The sequence below is a fragment of the Venturia canescens genome, chromosome 4 (assembly GCF_019457755.1).
Source record: "Venturia canescens isolate UGA chromosome 4, ASM1945775v1, whole genome shotgun sequence".
In the NCBI taxonomy this organism is placed as follows: Eukaryota; Metazoa; Arthropoda; class Insecta; order Hymenoptera; family Ichneumonidae; genus Venturia; species Venturia canescens.
Genome location: NC_057424.1, coordinates 10,420,573 through 10,440,659, shown reverse-complemented (window position 1 = coordinate 10,440,659; position 20,087 = coordinate 10,420,573). Strand labels below are relative to the sequence as shown.

Below are 20,087 nucleotides of genomic sequence, written 5' to 3'. Positions count from 1 at the left end.
ACACGGCGCTCGTTTCTTTTAGCCTGCGACAACGGAGGACAATGAAACAACATGATATTTACGACAATTGTTTTCACAAAAACCTCGCTTGAAAGGGAAAAAATAGGTCAAACGCACTGAGTCGGAACGAGCTTTTCAATCAACATAAAATTTAGTTACAAAATTGAGCCGTACTGCGGTTTTCGCTCGCATAAAATCTACATGTATAACGTGTTTGACGAAACATTTCTGATGACGTTCATTTATCTTTACCAGTTCCGGCTATGACGGGTACGAATCGAAATGCGATTGACTGTTCCATCAACACTATGAACAGTAACGATAACGATGACACCTGTCTGCGAAAATCCTCTTCGCTCGCTCCACCCGCCCGCCGCCCCATTTCGATTTCCCCTTTTACTCGCCAGTCGAGTGAGTCGAGGAATATATCACAATTTCACTTACCTTTCAGGGAGTCGGCGCTGCAGAGATTTATGCATTTCACAAACTATTGGTGTCAAGTTGTCTAAATTTTGTTAATTATATTAATTATGAGGATTCTTATTCTTCCTATTTTCGTATTCGAAGACCCAGCTCGTGCGTCCAACGGTGTGTAGACTTCGTTGTACTACGCTTTTTTTCCCTAATCCAGTTGAGGCAGTTCTTTTTTTGCCTTATTTCGTTTTATGTAAATACTGTCTTATTCATTCGGGTTCCAGGATACTTGAATCGTTTACATCTTTTGAAAATTTTAACGATAAATTTTCGGAAAATGAAAAACAGGAATATTTTATAGCTCGAAAGTAATAAATTCGTTTTAAATCTCAGACTGCTGAAAGATGTGTTTTGTATCGCTTCGAATGTGAATGACGATTCGAAGATGAAGCGCGTGCGAGTCGCAAGGGATTTCACTTTTTTTTAGACAAAACTCGAAACTCGAGGCACAGTCGTGCAGCTACATCATTCGGACGATATTTCTAACCCTAAAAAATCGTTCCCGCAAAAGGAATTGTAAAGTTTTGTAATATTTTTTCGGTCGAGCTTCAATGGTACAACATCGACGAAGAGGTTATGTTTGCATATTTTCCACAATAATATATACATATAGGATATGATGAGTTGTAGCTAACTCTGAAGTAAAGAGTGGAGGAAACGAGATGTAAATATATGCGAGAAATACACAATACGAGCAAACAAGGTTCAACATAAAAGTTTGGTAATAAATTACATATAAACAGTCACCGATTTTACAGTATTGAAATTTATTTCTTCTCGGCACGGAATTCCTTCGAGTTATAACGCATTTCAAGACTCCGAGTCAGCGAGCAGAGAAAATGAGAGAGACAGAGCGAAGAAAGTTCTTTGTAACGAAGTGTAGAACCGAACTTCAAGAACCTTGATTCGTTGTAGTTTCTTTCGGCGTTAACCACATCCTTGTTCACTTTTCACTTCTAACGAAATTCTATTCTCGTTGAATGTTGAATCTCATTTTGGACCGACGAGTCTTCGCATGAGGTAACTCGTTAATTTTCACATGGAATATAACCTCTAATCCAAAGGATCTCAAAAGCACCCGTAATGAAGTTATAATTAAAAAAGTTATGATTAAAAATATTCCACCTCTCCTTTTACTATTCACTTATAATTTATTCAATAACAATAAACATTTTTCGGCATGTCTTCAACCCTTATGGATTGATTGGATAAAATTTGAATGGCCATTTACAGAATTTTTACATTTTTAATGAATCTAGCGACTCACACATCCGTTGCACATAAGTAAATATTTTCATATTCCACAAAAATATATACCACTCACAGTAATCATTTACGATTTTCTTAATATGATTTATGGTACAGTGATTTTTTTTTCTGTGGATGCGGAGCTTTCGATGAGTGGCGGTTTTCTTTTCCGAAGACGGATTTGTTATTTTTCGATTTCTTACACAAAGTTATCGCCATCTTTTTCAAGATGGCAATGGTAGCTGGCGGACAGGTGGAGGAAAAATATCATAGTCGTATTTTTAAAATGATAAAACATAGCGTGTCGTTCCAAACATTTTGTTACATCACCATTAAAACTCATCGAACAATAGAGACAAATGTAGGACCTTTGTATTATTTCGACACGTCAATTGAATCACCTGCTGACAATTATAACACTTCATGGGTTCTTCGAATCTTATTTCCCTATTTCCAGTCATACATAATCAGTAAGAAAAAAACAAAAAAATATAACTTATTCAAAAATGATCAGAAAAAATGATAAAAGCACAGTTTTTCAGTTCGGTTTTCACCTATACCGCCACATATATTCTGTATCGTATATTTTATCATGCTCATATATATGTATATATGTACGGCTCAGTTTTCAGGACACCATATTTTCAAACTGAGTATATATATCGAATTATACGACTCAATTTTCGATAATCAACGATAATTATCGTATTTGCGCTACAACAAGCGCTAATATACCACTACTTCAGATTTTACAATGCCTCCAACGTCAATCAACTCATTGTCAGTCCATGCTATTTCGGAACTACTACATGAAAGAATTGAACCGAGTTCAAACCTCGTCGGAAGTCACAAATGTTGTAATTTTCAACAACGCAAAAATGATAGGCATCAAAGATCGAAATGAACTGTTTTCGCGGATTAACGACCGGAAACAGCTGTTCTTTATGAGAAGTACTGTAGTACTATTCGTGACCGCGCCAGCCACTTGAGCCACTAGCGTTGACAGCATTAATTACAAGAAAAAGAGGTTCGCGAGTCCGAGCGCCGAGTTTTTATCTTCCCTGTTATGTAAGTAAAGATTCGCAATAAAATATTCGGCAAACCGAGAATAACGTCGTTCATTAGCAGCGCATTTCGTGCTCGTTAGGGTCGTTCGCATCAGTTTTGATTTGACTCTACGTTGATAAAATCACGCGATTCGGGAATTCTCCTCACCGTTCAATTTATACACGTCACAGCAGCTCGAGTCCTCTTAGCATCTCAATAAGATTTTTTCTTGCTTCATTACTTTTTTATTATCCTGAAAAATGTCAGTTCCATACGTATGTACATATATTTACACACTCGTTTATTCACACTCATGAGTTCAAAGCTACCGCATTTAGGTACACGAGTTTATAGGTTATTACAGGTAACTTTGGTATGAGAAACATTAATGTTATACAAAGTATATATATCTGCATATATGTAGAGTAAGTGCAGCTATAATTTGGGATAGCATTATACACGTTTTTTTGTATTCCAAATTAGTTTCCTTTCCTCTATTCTATATTCGTATTTCAATTACGATTATTAGAGAACGTTATTCATCGACTTATGTATAAAAAGTAGTTTCATTCATTGGCATTGATGTACAATAAGGATGATAAAACCTCTGACATATTATAACGTCGTTCGACACCGGAGGTTTTTCACTTTATCTGTTTTTATAGGTTATTAATTTACATATATCTATGCCCACGATTAACAGTACAGAAGAAATCTGTTCGTAGTGTTCATAACCTTTATAATTTGGGCTTACGAGTACACGCGTTGTTCAAAAATACATCACGACGATTCAGCAAATTTAATGAGTTTTTTTTTCGATCGATATAAAAAAAATGGTGATCAGAGTGTAACAGTGTGAAATGACGAATGAAATAAAAAACGAATAATCGGATTGGAAGGATTCTTGTTTTGCGGAATTTTGGAAAAAAAGTCGATCATTTCTCTGGTTCGTTCTTAACCTACTTCAACTTTTTAAACATTGGTCCTCATGGTCCTCGTCTTTGCACGTCCTGACCTACATACCATGCGATTTTGGATATGCGAACCTAACGACTAATAATAATTAAGGTAGAACGATTAGGACAGAGTTATTCAGGATAGAAACTCGTCAAGTTTATGGTAAAAAATGAATATTTTTTGACCATACAAAGCTACTAATTATGGTAGAAAACGATAATTCTTCTGTAGTAATCGGGAAAACCGGGGCAAACCCGGGGTACTCGAAAAATTACGGAATTTTGATTTTAATTTTTTCTGTTCCTTTCAAAAATACAAACAAAAATGTGATACCGTTTGGGTTCACCTTAGAATTAGCTGCAAATATAAAAAATTTCTGTCTCCAACCATTTTTTCAATGCACTATTTAAGGAGGGTGGATCGCGACGATACAATGTTGCCATGCTAAACCATGTTAAAAATATGAAGAATTTCAAAATTATAAGAATTTCATAAAATTTGGTAAATGTATTCTTTAAAAATATATAAGACAATATACATTTTTTTAGATTTTTCTACCACATAGCTCTCGAGTAATTCAGCACCAAAGTTCACGCGTATAAGCATAGAGTTTACATATATACAGTTATACATCTCGTGCATAAGAACTTGAATTTAACGCTCAATTATTCGATAACCATGTGGTAAAAAAATTTGAAAAAAATTGTATTTGTATACTTGATGCCAAAGAATGTTATCACCAAATTTTATAAAATTCTGATTATTTTTATTTCTTGATTCACCCTCCCTAACGACTTTACGAACAAGAATCTTCGAGATTCGCCTTTGCACTATCGAGAACACTGCATCTATCAACCATATTTTTTTTCTAATGTAATATAAATATTTCATGCGTCAAATGAATATCCGCAGATGAAACCATATTAAGGCATCAACTATAAATTACTTGCTTCAGGTATCCCATCATCGTCTCTCTCTCTTTTATTTCGTTGAGTTTTTTTTCCGGATGGGGTAAGGAATTGAAACCCTTACTAGAGACCGGTCCGTACCAATCGTAGTATAAATATATAATTTATGTTTTGTTTACATTTCTTCCTTCTCATACCCTATCACAGTCCAGCAATTTGACGACACAGATAAACGAGCCTCTCGCGAATAATAACGTACGTACGCGGAACGCCGAAAATTCGATATTTGATTGTGGTAGCAATAGAATTGTTTTGAATATTTATTCCTCGGTCTGTCTCGTGTTACTAATCTATAATTGTACTCTTCATTTTGCCTGGATAAACGAGTGTTTCATAACTTCGTAAATGTATACAACTGTAAAATAATGAAACGTTTGTGTTCCTTCGCCGTGCTCGTTTCTTATTTATTAAATTAAGTTCGTGGAAGCTATACGATTGAGAGTAATCTGTGATCGCGATAAACGTGGTCGTCTGGATGGAAAAATTTTTTTGTGCGTTGAAAACGAGCTCTTTATGCTACCTTTTCCACTCTTTTTGCTCTGCCAATGAATCCAGAATACGAAGTTTGGTGCTGAGTTTTGAATTCTTATCTAAACCATGTTGAATAATGGGAATATGAACTGTTCACTTTAAAAGTATAATGAAATACTCATTGCTTCGTGGAAAAATAGTTTTTCGCATAGCCATGGAACGAACTCGTATGCATCGAACAGCATGTCATGAAAGAACGAAGAGTTTCGTGAAAATTTCATAAAATGTGCAACTTCTAACAACTCTCATAGAAATTTCCTCCAACTGACGTTCACTTTTAATCATTATTTCCGAATTAACGAATTTCTTTCAGGTCGGTATAAGGGAGGGCAGATTTGTGGATCGAGTACAAGTCGAGTGAAGTTGGGAGAAAACGATAACGTACTGAAAATGATATTTTAAAAATGATTGTTGGCTCATGAACAATTCGTGAGTATGAACTATATTTTTTGATAGTTTCAAATGCTGCGACCAACCCTGTTCATCGGGCTCGTCCCTATTTTTATTTATTCGCCCATGCGCCAGTCTGACAGACGATTTTTTTAATAAACTCAGTGTATACCATCGATGTCTCGAGCATTTTTCTTTCTGTTGCATCGATCTTATAATCGGGAGTACGCGAGTCTCTGTGCCTTCGATTGCTGATTGGTCATAAAATGATTTGAAACGTCGGTGATCGTTAACGACACGTTTTTTATTTGGTAACTCGATTCGGTGGGTTCGTGGACTTGAGATGGGAAGTCAAAACCGAAGTGTCCACTGTCGCGCACTCCAGAAAATTAAATCGTTTGTCAACACCCATTGCTTCTTGTTCCCTATTTTTTGCTATTTTGTGAATTTCATGAACGACCTCTCATAAACAAATCATCATGTCCCAGCGGATTTTGTGACCGTTTTCTGCTCGTTTTTGTACAAAGGTTGACCAGTAATTTGTGGTCGGACTGAGCTGGACATCGGGCATTCACGTCGCTCCTTCCGACCAAGAAATCGTAGTGGGAACTCGAGAATTCCGACTGTGACGACGAATGACGGGCCTATTTTTATGCAAAATCGACTTGCTCGATTCCGACCACAAAAAACTGGTCACAAAATCCGCTAGGGGTGGCTACTTTTCGTCTCCTAGAAGATTGAGCCTTCAAATGTTTTCTTCGTGATGCATCAGAATGAAAAATGAGCCGGAAGTTCTTTTTCCAGAATCTTATGCTGAAAACGCTGTCGTTAAATCACGCGCATCTCGAGTTAAGTAGACAACAACAATTCTTTCAATTCGAAGCCTAATTGGAGGTTCAAATGATAAGAAAAATGTGATACGGAAGTTGTACGGCACGAGAACTTTACACCCGTACACCGACACCGGAAGTTCCTTTTATTTCAGTGGCTGCGTCGTACGTCGGAGTGCAAATTTCCATTGGCGTTGGTAGAGCCAGTGGAGCTAGTCTCGAATTTCTCTTGAACGGTGAATCTTGGATAATGCAGTCTTTACCAGGGCGGACACGAGGTCTGCTTCGATGTACGGACGCCTCGAGTCGCAGGATAGCACGGTGATGGTTTTTCAGTACCGATTCGCTGGACTTGCTCTGGGTATTGTCGTCACAATAGTTCAAGTAATTTTTCGGTCGTTCCAGATTCACAGTAGATACGGAGTAATGTACCATCGGCATTACCGAAGACGCCGATGTTTTTCCGTGCTCGATTACCGGCGAGAAGCCCTCCGGATTCTCGAGGTCTTCGAGCGACGTGTATACTTCGGAATTCGGTACGGACTGGGGCTCGAATAAGGATTCCCGTAAGGACGAGGTCAGGGCGTCCGGACAAGCGAATGACCCGAGACACGTAACGTCGTTAAAGTCACTTCCGCTTGTGCAGCTTTTAACATTATTCACTGAATAGGAGGACGGCGATTTCTGACGATCGTTCACGGTCGAGAGCACTTCCTGCGACCTGGACGATTCGGACCACCTGAGATCGGACGGTCGTCGTGAGCTGAACCTCGTTGAATCGTGCTCCGAGAACACCGTGCCTGAGGGACGTCTCTCGCGGCCCTTTTCCGCGCTGAGAAGAATCGCTGCAGCCAATTCCTCGGGCACCAATCCACCGGATCGGGCTCGTGAAGCGTCCTCGATTCTACTCGGCGAATGGCACGCTCCGGACCTCGACTCAACCTGCTTCTCACCAACATTTAATAGCACATGGGGCATCGGGTTCGAGAGCCGAGATGGACTTGGCACAAACGTCTCGCGATGCTGGCTTCTGTTTGTCACCGAAATCGACGCCCATGGATCCCGCGTCGTTGGACTCGATGAAACCTGCTCACGTACGGGGCAAACGACAATGGAAAATGTTGAGTTTAACGATTTCTAAAGCTTTGGCATTTTTTAGGAGCCCCACAAAACAATCGGAGCATTATTTTAATCGGGGGGCCTTTATTTTCCAAGTTAAAAGTCACCTTATACAACGTTAGTTTCTTCAACCGGTTGACTGGTATTGGATCATATATGTACAAAAAAAAGTCGGGCCCATTCTGGTTTTGTATCATATGTGCACATATTGAAATAACTTTTTCAATTTTCAACTGATTTGGACAAAAATTGGTATACAATGGTTTTTTGGGTCGCTGAGTCGATTTTTGAACTTAATTTTCACCTCACTACCCTTGGAAATAGGGAAAATTGAAGGTTGAGGATGAAATTTTTCGTTTTTTCAATGGATTTTCATGCTATATGACATGAAATTATCGTGATTTTCGGTAACATATTGGCTCGTACCAGTTTTGGCACAAAAACTGGAAAAAAGCTCACCAGTCAACCGGTTAAAGAAATATTTTAAATTTTTATTAGCCAAATTGCGTACTAAAAGTTCGAATTATCATTGGAATTTCAAGGATTTTTAATTTATCATGAAAAACTGGGGTAAATTAATGTTCAGAGGAGATATTAATATTGAAAACTCCAGTAATTCACGGTCTTACGAAGCTAAATTTTCGACAGCGGTATTCGAACTCTTCGTCGGCAACTTAAATGCCATTTAAGGAGGGTGGCTAGCGACGATACAATGTTGCCATGCTAAGCCATGTTAAATACATAAAAAATTTCAAAATGTTAAGAATTTAATAAAATTTGATGAACATATTCTTTAGTGCCAAATTTGACAATACAAATTTTTTAAGATTTTTCTTCTGTACAGTTATCGAGTAATTGATCACTAAAGTTCACGTGTATAAGCATAGCGATACATTCCGGACATAAGAAATCTGCTTTAATGCGTAATTACTCGATAACTAAGCAGAAGAAAATTTTGAAAAAAATTGTGTCTTCGCACTTGATGTTGAAGAACATTATCACCAAATTTGATCAATTTCGTATAATTTTGACGAATGTAGCCACCCTCCTTAATACAGAGTTAGCGAACAGAAAAATCTTCGATTAAAGTGGCACTTCTGAGAAGCGAAAAAAAATGTTTCAAAATTCAATTGAGTTTGTAACCAAAACTCAATTGTTCACAGTCACGAGGGAAGGTACAGGCACGATTTTTCTCCGCGCAGCCCAAAATCTTCTCCCCAGAGTGGCGAGGTTGAGAAGATTTTTCGGCCGGAGCGAGCATCCGCCAAAGTGTGTACTTACATATTTTTCAGTGTGAGAAAATATGGCGAGTGGTTCTCCCTCCGAAACGGAGTCAAGGGGAAGTGGTTGAACGGGGCTGGAAGGTTCGGAGTGAATGGTCGGCACAGCGAGGTTGTCCATGAACCCTCCAGGTTCAGGCAGTTTGGCATGGAAGCTTTTCTCGATGGCGCTTATAGATTCGGAGTGTTTCAAAAATTCTTGTCTCAATCTGGCGTTGCCGTTTTTCGAGAGAGCCGAATGTTTGATGGCTCTTCGCGCTTTCCGATCGTCCGAGTTGAGATTGGCGAGCTTGTTCGTAGTGAGAGTAATATGCCTGTTGGAATATTTCCTGTGAGAGTTTTGTTGTTCAGCGATTTTGAATAAAGTCGCGTTTGGCGGAGCCTCCAGTTCGAAGGTCCTCAGGGCTGATACGGAGTTCGGAGAATCGCAGGTTTTTCTGAGCGTGTCGATTCTACGACATTGCAGAGTCGATTTACCCGTGGAGTTTTCATGCTCGAGGCTGTGCACGGAGTAGCCGTGATTTTTGTCCCGGTTGCGGTCTCGCGGGCTCCCAATTTTGGTCGATCCAATCGCCGGAGTATTAGCCTGCGCAGTTTTCAGATTGGGATCCGACATGGAGGACAGATTGGAGTTTCTCCGTCGACACAGTAGCGCATCGTCGCACAGTCCTTCGGTGAGAACTTGGCTGCAGTCGATGGAATGAGAATTGTCAGCGTGCAAAGTGGGATCCGACATGGTGTTCAATTGGCGAATTATTCTGTTGGCATCCTCGTCGCTCTTGAGATTCTGATAGGAAATGAATTTGGGCTCGTCGAGTCGATGGTCGAGGGTTTTGGCGCCAGTACGTTTGCTGTTCAGACATTTGAGCTGGCGTATCTTGTTGAAGGTTGGATCTAAGAGGTGTTTCAAATGTCTTATTTTGTCGATGTTGTGATTCGAGTCGATCAAATGGTTCCGGTCAATCGCGTATTCAGGCTTGAGCATATTTGTCAAATCGTGGATATCCTCCTCGACGATATCGGCGGTCAAGCTGCCGATGGAAAATCGTCTGGTGGGATCGATCCCCTCCGGCGATATGTCAGTGTCGCTGCTGAATAATTCACCGGGCGAGCATTTTGTTTTTTCACGTTGATAAAACGTCGTTAAATGCTTCGCCGCGAAACAATCCTCGACGGGTGGCGGGCGTATTTCGTTACTTTTGTTCACCTCGGCCAGCTCGAAATTCGTGTTCGAACCACGACGTACCGGCGAACAACCGTAACGACTCGGATGTATTCCGAAACGCGTAACCACGTCCTCGGCTATTTTGGCCGCAGCTACGCGCATCTCCCCGTGATGAAACGCGTAAATCCAAGGATTTGCAGCGCTGTGGCCCAGTATTGGCAATCCTAGCCATACCACCACCCATTCCGAGAGTATTTTCGTACCACAAAATACATCCAGCAGCATGCAAGCCTGAAAATCAGGAAAACAAATATTTGCTCATTTATTCTTCATGAAAACGGCACAAATTGCGTCTACCGAACATTGTATTTTTCGTTTGTAAAACATTCATCATTTTTTGGACGTTTGACTGCACTGGAGTGCAGCCGAGAAGCTACGATTGCGTTTATATCGTTTCTCGTCATTTTAGTTTCGCATGATTTTTCATTCGTTTTAATTCTGATTTAAAAGAGTCATGTGAAATCGTTGTCTCCGGATTTTCGTGGTGTTGTTCGTTGTTTTATAAATGCTGATGATAAACTCGACAAATCAGTCGATTAACGTTTTTTTTTAACGGAGCCAAATAGACGAGTTCAAAGGATTTGTTGTTGTAAGCCGCTTTCATGCGGAAAAGCAATATTACGAAGTCGGAGAACAACGAACCGATAATCAGTCTGCACAGCAGTGGAAAAATCAACGCTTCGTCAGGCCCCGGTCGTCCGATAAAACGTTCGTTTCTCCGCTGCTGGAGCATTTTACTTCTTTTATGCAATTTATTGTACTTCTTACTTTATATTTCATGTAAGTTACCAAGCAAAAGTAATATCTTCATCAGATTCTGACTTTATGAGCTCATCAATTCTCTTTGTATCTTGTAATGAAAATAATGAGATTTACAGACAAGGAACAAGGTAGCTAAGTTCATATTTTCTGAAAAACATTTTCTTGGAACTCAAACTCGACAACGTTACTGATTGATTAATTTGTGAAAATTCTTTGTATCGTTTATCAGCAATGTCGTTACAGTTCAGTCCCCGAGTCGAAGTGTCAAGCGTTTTCGTGAATAGCATTCGAAGAAAACAAAGCGTTTTAGTGTTCAGATTGAAAATTATGAAAATTTTTCTCACCCTTGCAAAAGCTAATAAATTTTCGGAATTTATTTGACACTATGAAATATAAATGGTCTCGATACAGTGATCGAAACTCTCGGATTTATTTATCGAGCGCCCGAAATGTACAAGTTGATTTATTCACCTGGAACGGTAGCCAGAGCACGAGGAAAGCTCCGACAGTGAGAGCCAGTGTTTGACCATAACGTGGAAGAGCCATGGTTTGGGTCTGGTGCCTGAAGGACAATTCAACGGTGTATATAGCTCGTGCGTGCGCACGAGCGACGAGATAAACGTACATGTAACAACCCAACAATACAAGGGCACTCGGTGCCCATACAGCCAGGACGAGAAACACTTGCACGGGGGGTCGAACGGCTGCGTTGAAACGACAATTTCCGCTGCAACAAGAAATATTTCAATGCTCCACGTGTCCTTGTGCACGTAACAGAGATAATGGATTTACCAATTTTTATTATTCGCTCGAAAAAGTAAAACTTATGTAACCGACCGAAAAAATACCACTTTCGAAAATGATTTCTCATTGACTGAATAGTTTTATTGAGAAATGAATTTCGTATATTCGTAAAGAGTTTGAACATTTTTAACAATTTAGTTTCACCGAATCGTGCGTTTGCAGCAACGTTGAAAGTCTCGACAACTCGAGATTGGTGTGTAGCAAGCGTTTTACAAATTTCAATTTTGCGTCTTCTTCGTATTTGTTAAAGAAAGTAAGAAAGTGGGGGATCGCGGCTGCACCTTCTTCGTACACAAAATCCCTCGTATTCTCAAAATCTTCGTATACAAAAAAAGAAAGAAAGATACGTATCGCTCTCTATCAATTTTACGAAGACGAAATAACTCAATTGGAGATTCGACAGCTTATTTGAATTCGATGAAACACGCGATTACGTCGCGACCCTTTTCGCTCATGTCATTGTTGATCAAGTACGCTGACAACTAAAATATTTGGACTATCAATAAAATTCGTTCATACAAATTTTTGATCGTTTATAAAAATAATTGAAACACTAATTTCTCTTGTACGAAAGCCTAAAATGCATCGATGAATTGTTACAGGTGAAAGACAGAAATCAAACAATTTTCCACCGACTCAGTCGTCGTTGGAACCTCAACCGTTTGCTGGACTACAGATGAAATCCTTCACAAAATTTCCAATTTGCTATTGCTGTTTATGGCCGGGATTCGAACCTGGACCCGCAGGATGGGAACTGAGCCCTCATCAACCAGACAAACTGCTCTCCTTTAGGGGCAGCAGTCATTTTATTTCGCATATACCCTCGTGGGCTGTTACTCAACCCCCTCGCCCCCGCCAACCGCACTTCCTTTTTTTACTTTTCTTCTTATACGGCTTTTCCTTTCTTATCCCATATTTCGTGCCCTCTGTTTACAATTTTTTTCATCATACGCTCTCACGTGTTTGCACAACTCTTTCGGTTGGGTATCTTTCTCCTAATGTTTTATTAATATTAAATTCGAGCTCTTTCCTCGCATTGTATCCATCCACTTTTCGAGATCACCGACCACCCCGTGCAGTAAATTCATCCCCCTCCCGGCCGGGATGGATTCACATTTGTGCATTAAATTTTTCTCTCCACTCACACATTTTGGATCTGCTTTCTTCAAGCCCTTGCCGCTATTATTCTCTGCTTACATTTCCGAATTGAATCCACGAAAAATCGACTTCGACGCGAAAAGCGTTGGCTGTCGTCGGAGTATAAAAATGTATTGTTTTTCTCGAATTTATTTCTCGATTATTTTCGAACTCGAATTCTTCTTGACGAACGAAGTAAACTTTAAACAAGTTAACAAGTTAAGATTGAACGAGTTAATCTTTTATTTTTTTTGGTTATAAGAAGAAAAGTAAGAGTTCACCAAGACGTCGAGGTAATTGGGACCGATGTGTGTGGAGAGAAAAACAAATAAGAGTCGAGATTTGAGCGGGTGGACGAGAGAATCTTCGTACTTTTTTCGCTCCTTTTGGTGTGGTGGCAGAATGTTTGTACACTTTTACAAACTACTTTTCTTCTTCTATTAAAGGAGAAAAAATCAAGAAAACGAGAGAGAACGAAGGGACAGGTGTTCGAGATTATCGTGAATTTTTTCTCCGTCCGATCCCCGTGGAAGATTGATTCGAGGCAATGTGGAGGCTTCCAATGACTTGAACATTGAATTTTCATGGGTTTGTGCGATACATGAAAGTTTAAAAAATAATTACAAATGATTGAATGCAAGAAAGTTCACATGCTTAAAACATTTATGGGCAAAGTAAATCTAAAACTTTGAGAGTGTTTCGAAAGGAGCAACAAGAATGCCGGCTTAGTGGGATCGAATAAAGAAAGGGGGAAAAAATCAAATTTGTTTTCGTCGATGGCTCCATGAATCTTTTAATATAACTCCAATAAATTCTCATGGAAAAACTCAGAAAATTCCATTAGGAACTGAGTTTATTGTGAAAACAATGAACCTGTTGATGTTTCTGTCTGTACTTTTTCAAACGCCAAGGGAGTGATTCGAGAAAAAAAAAAAAACATGCCTGAAAGGAATAAACGTACGAGGAAGAAAAAGCAGAAAAATATTCGGTCCTCGTTGGAAAAAACGTCTTAGTGCCCAGACGTGAAATGCTTCGCTGTTCGCCAAGGTGTGCCACATGCGTCCCATAAAAAGGTCATTTGTACGTAGGAATGTGTGTTGCACGAGGATTCGGATGACGAACCCTCGACCCTATCTCGGCTCGAACCTTCGTCGTCAGCAGCAGGGTCGAGGGGTCGTGATCCCAGTGAGGATTCTCACACAATCCTGATCCCCTCATCGTTTTAAGGAAGTTGAAGCGATATATATAGGACATCATACGAAAAATACATTAGATTTTATTATTCCAAAATAATGAATTGAAAATTTACGTGAATCTTCTTGAATAGCGCTTAATTATGTGTGAAAAATTTGAAGAGGTTTCACCGTCTAGTAATCGAGATATTCATTGTCGAAAATAACAAGGTTAAAGATGGGCTCTTATGGAAGCTTTCAAAAAATTGCAAACTTCAACAATAAATATCTCAATTTCACGACGGTGAATCATCGACATATCCCGCCAGAAGTTTAATACTGTCTTAAGCTTTCTGTTTTAAAAATTTTAATGTGCAAAGTTGGAAAATAGTTTTAACATAAGATACTCTTCAACCTCCTTAAACGCAATTTCTTTGATGGCACCTATCAAAAACGGTTTCTAAGTCGTCGTTTCGACTTTTCGCTGCAGCACACGTAATCAGAGATACACTTTTGTCTCCTCAATTGCCCTCAAATATTAAAGAACAATGTTGTACGATCGAATTTATCGATGAAAACGAGATTAACGATGTCTAAATAATTAAGTCTAAATAATTAGAATTTTATAAAATTTGGTGAACATATTCTTTAGTGCCAAATTTGAGAATACAAATTTTTTAAGATTTTTCTTCTCTACAGTTATCGAGTAATTACGCATTAAAGCAGATTTCTTATGCCCGGAATGTATACCTATATATATGGAAACGCTGTGCTTATACACGTGAACTTTAGTGATCAATTACTCGATAACTGTACAGAAGAAAAATCTTGAAAAATTTGTATTCTCAAATTTGGCACTAAAGAATATGTTCACTAAATTTTATAAAATTCTGATCATTTTGAAATTTTTTATGTTTTTGGCATGATTCAGCATGGCAACATTGTAAGCCTGTACCAAATATCCTTAAATTTTTATGCTCGTCACGTCGTCCACTTCGTTGGACACAATTGCTTCACATTTGTGCTACGCTTTGACGATGACAGAAGATATTATTATTTGGAGTGGTTTCGAGCTGCCAAAAGACACGTAAACGTCATCAAAATATGTCAAAATTCACTGGCTCTTTATAGTTGTATTCAATCGTTAAAGTCAATGAATCCCTCTTTGAAAACAGACGTATTTTGTTAACACGATACACGATAAATGTGGTCTGAAAATGTCGAGGTGATCGAAATGGAATTTTGAAAATGAGAGCTCGAGTCTATCTCGAAACTTGGTTTCTGGGGTCGGTGAGCGCAAGGTGCCTCGAAAGTTATGGCACGAGAGTTGAAAGTCAATTTAAATTTGATCCAGCTCTTATAATAAGAGCCCCTTAAACTCGGTAAAGCCTTCGGAATTCGTACGCGTTCGTGCTTCAAGTCGTAAATTTCTCGAGTGGAAAATGATTTGTTAATTCTGTGTTTTTTCGAAAATATATCCCCGTTAATTGGAGAGCTGGCATCAGCATGGATTCGTTAAAGTTTCTGGCGATAGATAAACGTCAAAAAAAATGTCCGTCTCTGTTTCAGTGGTTTTCAGCGTCGACCCAAATACGTCAATATGGTAAACGAGCCGCTTACGCTTCGACGTACTTCCAATATGTTCGAAACTTGGGTATGCACATACTTTCAGGTTCGAATCGATGAAAAAAACTTGGAAGGAAACTTTCGAGACAGATGTTATTTGACCTTTTTTCCATGAGTTTTTTCAACGTCGTGCCACTGCTCGAAGAAACATTCCTTGTATTTCTTCAAGAAATCGCTTAAAGTTAACTCGTGCGGCTGCATTTTTCATTGGCACGACTTACCAGGTATGCTGATCCTTTTTTTAATTTTATCCTAACAAACCACAATTTAAAAATCTCTAAATTGTTTTGCAATCTTTTAGAGAGATCGTTGCTCCAAAATTAATCTATTTTCCCTAACGACAAACACTTCCGTGTCAATTTGGTTGATATGTCACGAGCAAGAAGTCATCGACAAAGTACGAGGCTTGCAAAGGGTAGCTTGAAAGTTAAAAATAATTTGTTTTTTTCGTCCCGAGGCGAAATAATTGCAGAGAAAAATTTCGCTATCGCGACATGGACCTATCGAGCCTTTTTCAGTGCGCGTTATACAACGAGTTTGCGTTTTACCCTCGGTACCTTGAAATCGACGCTGCTGTGCATACAAGCCAACGGCGTTTTAATAATAATGTGTTTTCTCAGCCCCTTCTTACGGTCTATGCGTTTTCCCTCGAGGAACGAAACTTTTTCGAAGAGTCAAATTACATTTTCTACTCTTCCACGAGCTTTTTGTTTTTGTCCGCGCGCACCTGGATCTCTCTCGTCTGGAAAGATACACGCTGCGGAAAGAGTAACGAGCCAAAAGCCCGTGTAAATGTCGAGATAAAAAACCCGTACGACGTACATCTTTTCACTGGATCAGTATTTTCATTTTTTTTTAATTCTACGAGCATTTTCATTCCACACCGAATCCAGGCGTGAAAAACTCGACACGTGAATGCCAGTTTTAAGGCTCTTCCGGCCACAAATTAACGCAAGTATTTGTATCACTCCCAAAACAAAGAATTTCTGAAATTTATTCGAACAGCACACTTTTTGCAAACCCAAACTTCTATGGAATCCCGGAATTCCACAACGCGCGAGATAAACGCGCGATTAATATTATAAACCAGAAAGTTTGCATGTTTGTTACTCAATCACGGATGAGCCGTTGAACGGATCCGGAGGAAACGCAGCACCCCGTAGAGGGTACTTTTCATTCCGGAAAAATGCACAGTTCCTCTGGCCTCCATCGGAAGCGTAATTTTGTAATTACCTGTTCATGTTAAAGCGGTTGAACATTATTTAGATGAAATTTTGTATTGCCTCGAGCGTTGAAACAACACGCAAGATCCTTTTTATCCCGAAAAATGCACGGTGCTCCCTCTGGGATGCGTGAATAGCAGCAACGGAGCAACGGATCGACGTGATTTTTTGCACAGAGAAATGTTATGTGCCGGAAGGACCGTGCTTTATATTCAAGAAAAATGCAAGGCTCCCGAGGGATAAATCCGGAGGGATATTTCTGTGATCATCTGATCCTGCCACACATAAAATTAGTCTAAAATTCTCGCGATATCACACTCAAGTGACGAAGGTGTGATGACACATTTTCGTAGCGAGCAGAAAGCGTGAAATTATGAAATTGCGCTCGGAATCAATGCGATTGGAAACGTGCACGATGGAAAATTTCGTCTCCGTTATTTCAGGATCCAAGAAATTTTCACACGAAATTCCATTTCAATATGCCAATAAGACCTGGCCTCGATGATTCTGCGTTTCGGACGAAGCTTTGCACAGAAGTGTCATCCCATCTTCGTCACATGCGTCGGACTAATTTTATAAATGGGTAACGTTTGAAAAATTCCATATTCTAAAAGCACGTTTTCACGCGGGCATAGCCGCGGGCACATTCGCAAAAACGAAGCGTTGCTGAAAATGAAAATGAAAAAAAAATAAATAAAAAAAACAACGAGAAAGAGGGGAATAATGAATCCAGAGGTCACGTGTTTGCCAACGTGCATCGAGAGACTCACAATTTCGCTCTGAATATGCAATCAATAAATAAGGAGCCTCAGCACATTTAGAAGCGTACAAACGTCACAGAAGGAGCGTTAAAAAAGCGTGATGATAAACAGGAAAATTCATGTGCACGGGGTGTAATTAAGGGGAATTTTCAAGAGAGGGATTTCGTTACCTGTGCGACGACTGTGCGAACCCCATTGTGTGGCCGTAAATAAGAGGCGAGAGTCCAACAGCGATAGAGTAGAGCCAGAAAACGGCGATATATTTCTCGACGCTGCTGTGGGTAATGATATTCTTGTAACGGAGTGGTTGAGCCAGAGAAGTTAGTCTGTCGACGGCGATAGCGACGGTTACCAGAACGCTGACGCTGCACAGAGCTATGACTATGCAATAGGGAACTATACAGACACTCGAGACTTCCACGTTATTCGGAAGTCCCGAGAGTTCCAAGTGCATACCAAATGGCATGAATACTCCGACCTGTTGGAAAGACATTTTCATTTATTTTATATTTAGTACTTGTATAACACGATTAAGATCTATAATTAAGTACTTGGATTATTAAGCTTTTGAGGACGGGGATTTTCACGTTGAAACGGCGGACCTTTTTTACACGAAATTTGTGCATAATATCGATCAATTTTTCAAGTGGAGTGCCCGCGACCAGAGTAGGGCTCGATATTTCGACCAAGTCTGTCCTTCAAAGATTAATTATTCGTTCGTCTTTATTATTTATGTACTTTTCGAACGGTGTCATCATACTCGATTTAAATTGACGCGACGTGCAAGATGTTTGGAAAAATATAAAATTTTCTTGAATTCAATGGAACGATTTCAATGAGAAATTGTTCATTTTTCAAGGGGGATCGACAGCTGATTGTCAAATTAAAATCGTGACTTAGATTGTCCACTTTTCACCGTGTTCGCATGTGATTTCGTGATTCGATATTCGTTAGCATACAATTCGAGAGAAATAATTGCTCCAAAGGGCTTTTTCAAAGATCTTTATTAAGGTGGAATTGCGTCTGTTTCGATGTTGACGATTTATTCAGTAATGGAAATGCACCAGGTTCACACGAGGTTGGGATTCCTCAACAAAGTTCCCCAAATTCGATTCGAAGTTGCTCCTTATTAGGATAAGCACTCGCAAGAGACGAAAGTTTCAGGAAGTGCGACTTACCCCAAAGTCACTGACTGCGAGAGAGGCGAGCAAACAATTTGAGGCTGTTCTGAGCCTCTTGTAACGATAGAAGGCAGCTAAAATCATGGCGTTACTGCTAATGGTGATTGGAGCAAGTATAAAGACAATGGAGATGGCTAATATGACTGAGACAGGATTGACATCGATCCGCGGTTCTACCCTCGTCACTGTTGGCATGAGGGTCGTGCTGCTGCTCGTAATATCCCCCCTCACGGAGATTCCAAGAGCTTCCGATGCCAGAGTAGACATGATATGCTTGGAACAAACGCACAAAAAGTACGTTTTCTTCCCTCTCCGCAGCTTTTTATTCACCCTCGAATCCTTCAAGATTCACTCGACTTGTGGGCGTTTTGATTTCGACGCTATCTTCAACGGAGGAGTCAAGTCTGGTCCGGAAGTGACGAAAACATCTTTTTACTTCGTGGCTCTCACTCGCTGTATATTGAACCACTGAACTTTATATACATATGACTGGCTTGCGAGGATCACTTTTTTCAAGGACATCCAATTTATCTCGGCCTTTTTTCTCCCCTACTTCCGGTTTTGTTTCTACTCCGTAATTTCGGCGTTGTTGATCTTGTTGAATTTCCGGAACAGCCCATGACGCGTCATCTTGCCGAAAAACTTTGACGTCGTCAAAGTTTTCATCTCGTTTTGTGCGATCGTTCTGAAACAGATTTCAAAAAAGTCCTTGAATTCGGTTGGTTTTTTTTGGAACTTGTGATTTTACGTCATGCATGGGACGGAATTGGTTGGAGGTTTTCGTCAAGCCTTTTTGATTATCCTCATTGCAGAGTATCGTTCATGAATGGGATGCAGAAATGTGAAAAGTTTTATTCAATTTTTAAACGAATTAATTTTTCTCTTGTTTTTGCAACTTCTAATTGAAAATCTACTGAATATTTGTTTGGCTTACGAAATGATTTCATTCGTCTTAGCGTTTCAAAACCTTCAAAATGTTTTTCACTTTCTGCTTGAGCACGCGAGTCCAATAAATTTTTGAATATCGTTAAGCAATCTTCCAGTCGAGTGTTTTGTTATTCTACTTTCTCGTTTGTTCACACGAGCAAGGCTCGCTTTGTGAAGAAGACACTTCTTAAGGGAGTTAGAGAAAAGCCATTTTACGAAAGGACTCGTGTTGCCCATGTGTCGTGGACCTTGCATCCCCTGTCTTGTTCTTCCTCGAAAACTTTCTCATTATTCCTGCTGCACCGAGTCTCTCGTGTCGCAGCGGTCTTAAAGTTTCGAAAGTACCCCCTAGAGACCGTCGTACAACTGTGTGACCGACTTTCGAGTCATGCCTTGATTATCGTCGTCTTCTCTCCTAAGTTTCG

At 39.6% G+C, this 20,087-nt stretch overlaps 1 protein-coding gene and 1 long non-coding RNA gene across 2 annotated transcripts in view; one reads left to right on the top strand and one right to left on the bottom strand.

The window, feature by feature from the left end:
• Positions 1-4,404: 4,404 nt before the first annotated feature.
• LOC122410193 (uncharacterized) overlaps positions 4,405-20,087 on the bottom strand; it is a 59,597-nt gene continuing 43,914 nt past the window's right edge. Inside the window, exons 2-6 of the mRNA XM_043418292.1 lie at positions 18,733-19,420; positions 17,725-18,032; positions 11,303-11,558; positions 8,846-10,300; positions 4,405-7,531 (exon numbers count right to left, since the gene is read on the bottom strand). Of these exons, the coding sequence (XP_043274227.1) occupies positions 6,560-7,531; positions 8,846-10,300; positions 11,303-11,558; positions 17,725-18,032; positions 18,733-19,002 (3,261 nt within the window). The 5' untranslated portion in view covers positions 19,003-19,420 and the 3' untranslated portion in view covers positions 4,405-6,559. The remainder of the gene's footprint in view (positions 7,532-8,845; positions 10,301-11,302; positions 11,559-17,724; positions 18,033-18,732; positions 19,421-20,087) is intronic.
• On the top strand, positions 7,433-12,920 carry LOC122410197 (uncharacterized). The gene is made up of 2 exons (XR_006260874.1): positions 7,433-7,565; positions 12,238-12,920. It is a non-coding gene; the product is annotated as an uncharacterized lncRNA (long non-coding RNA).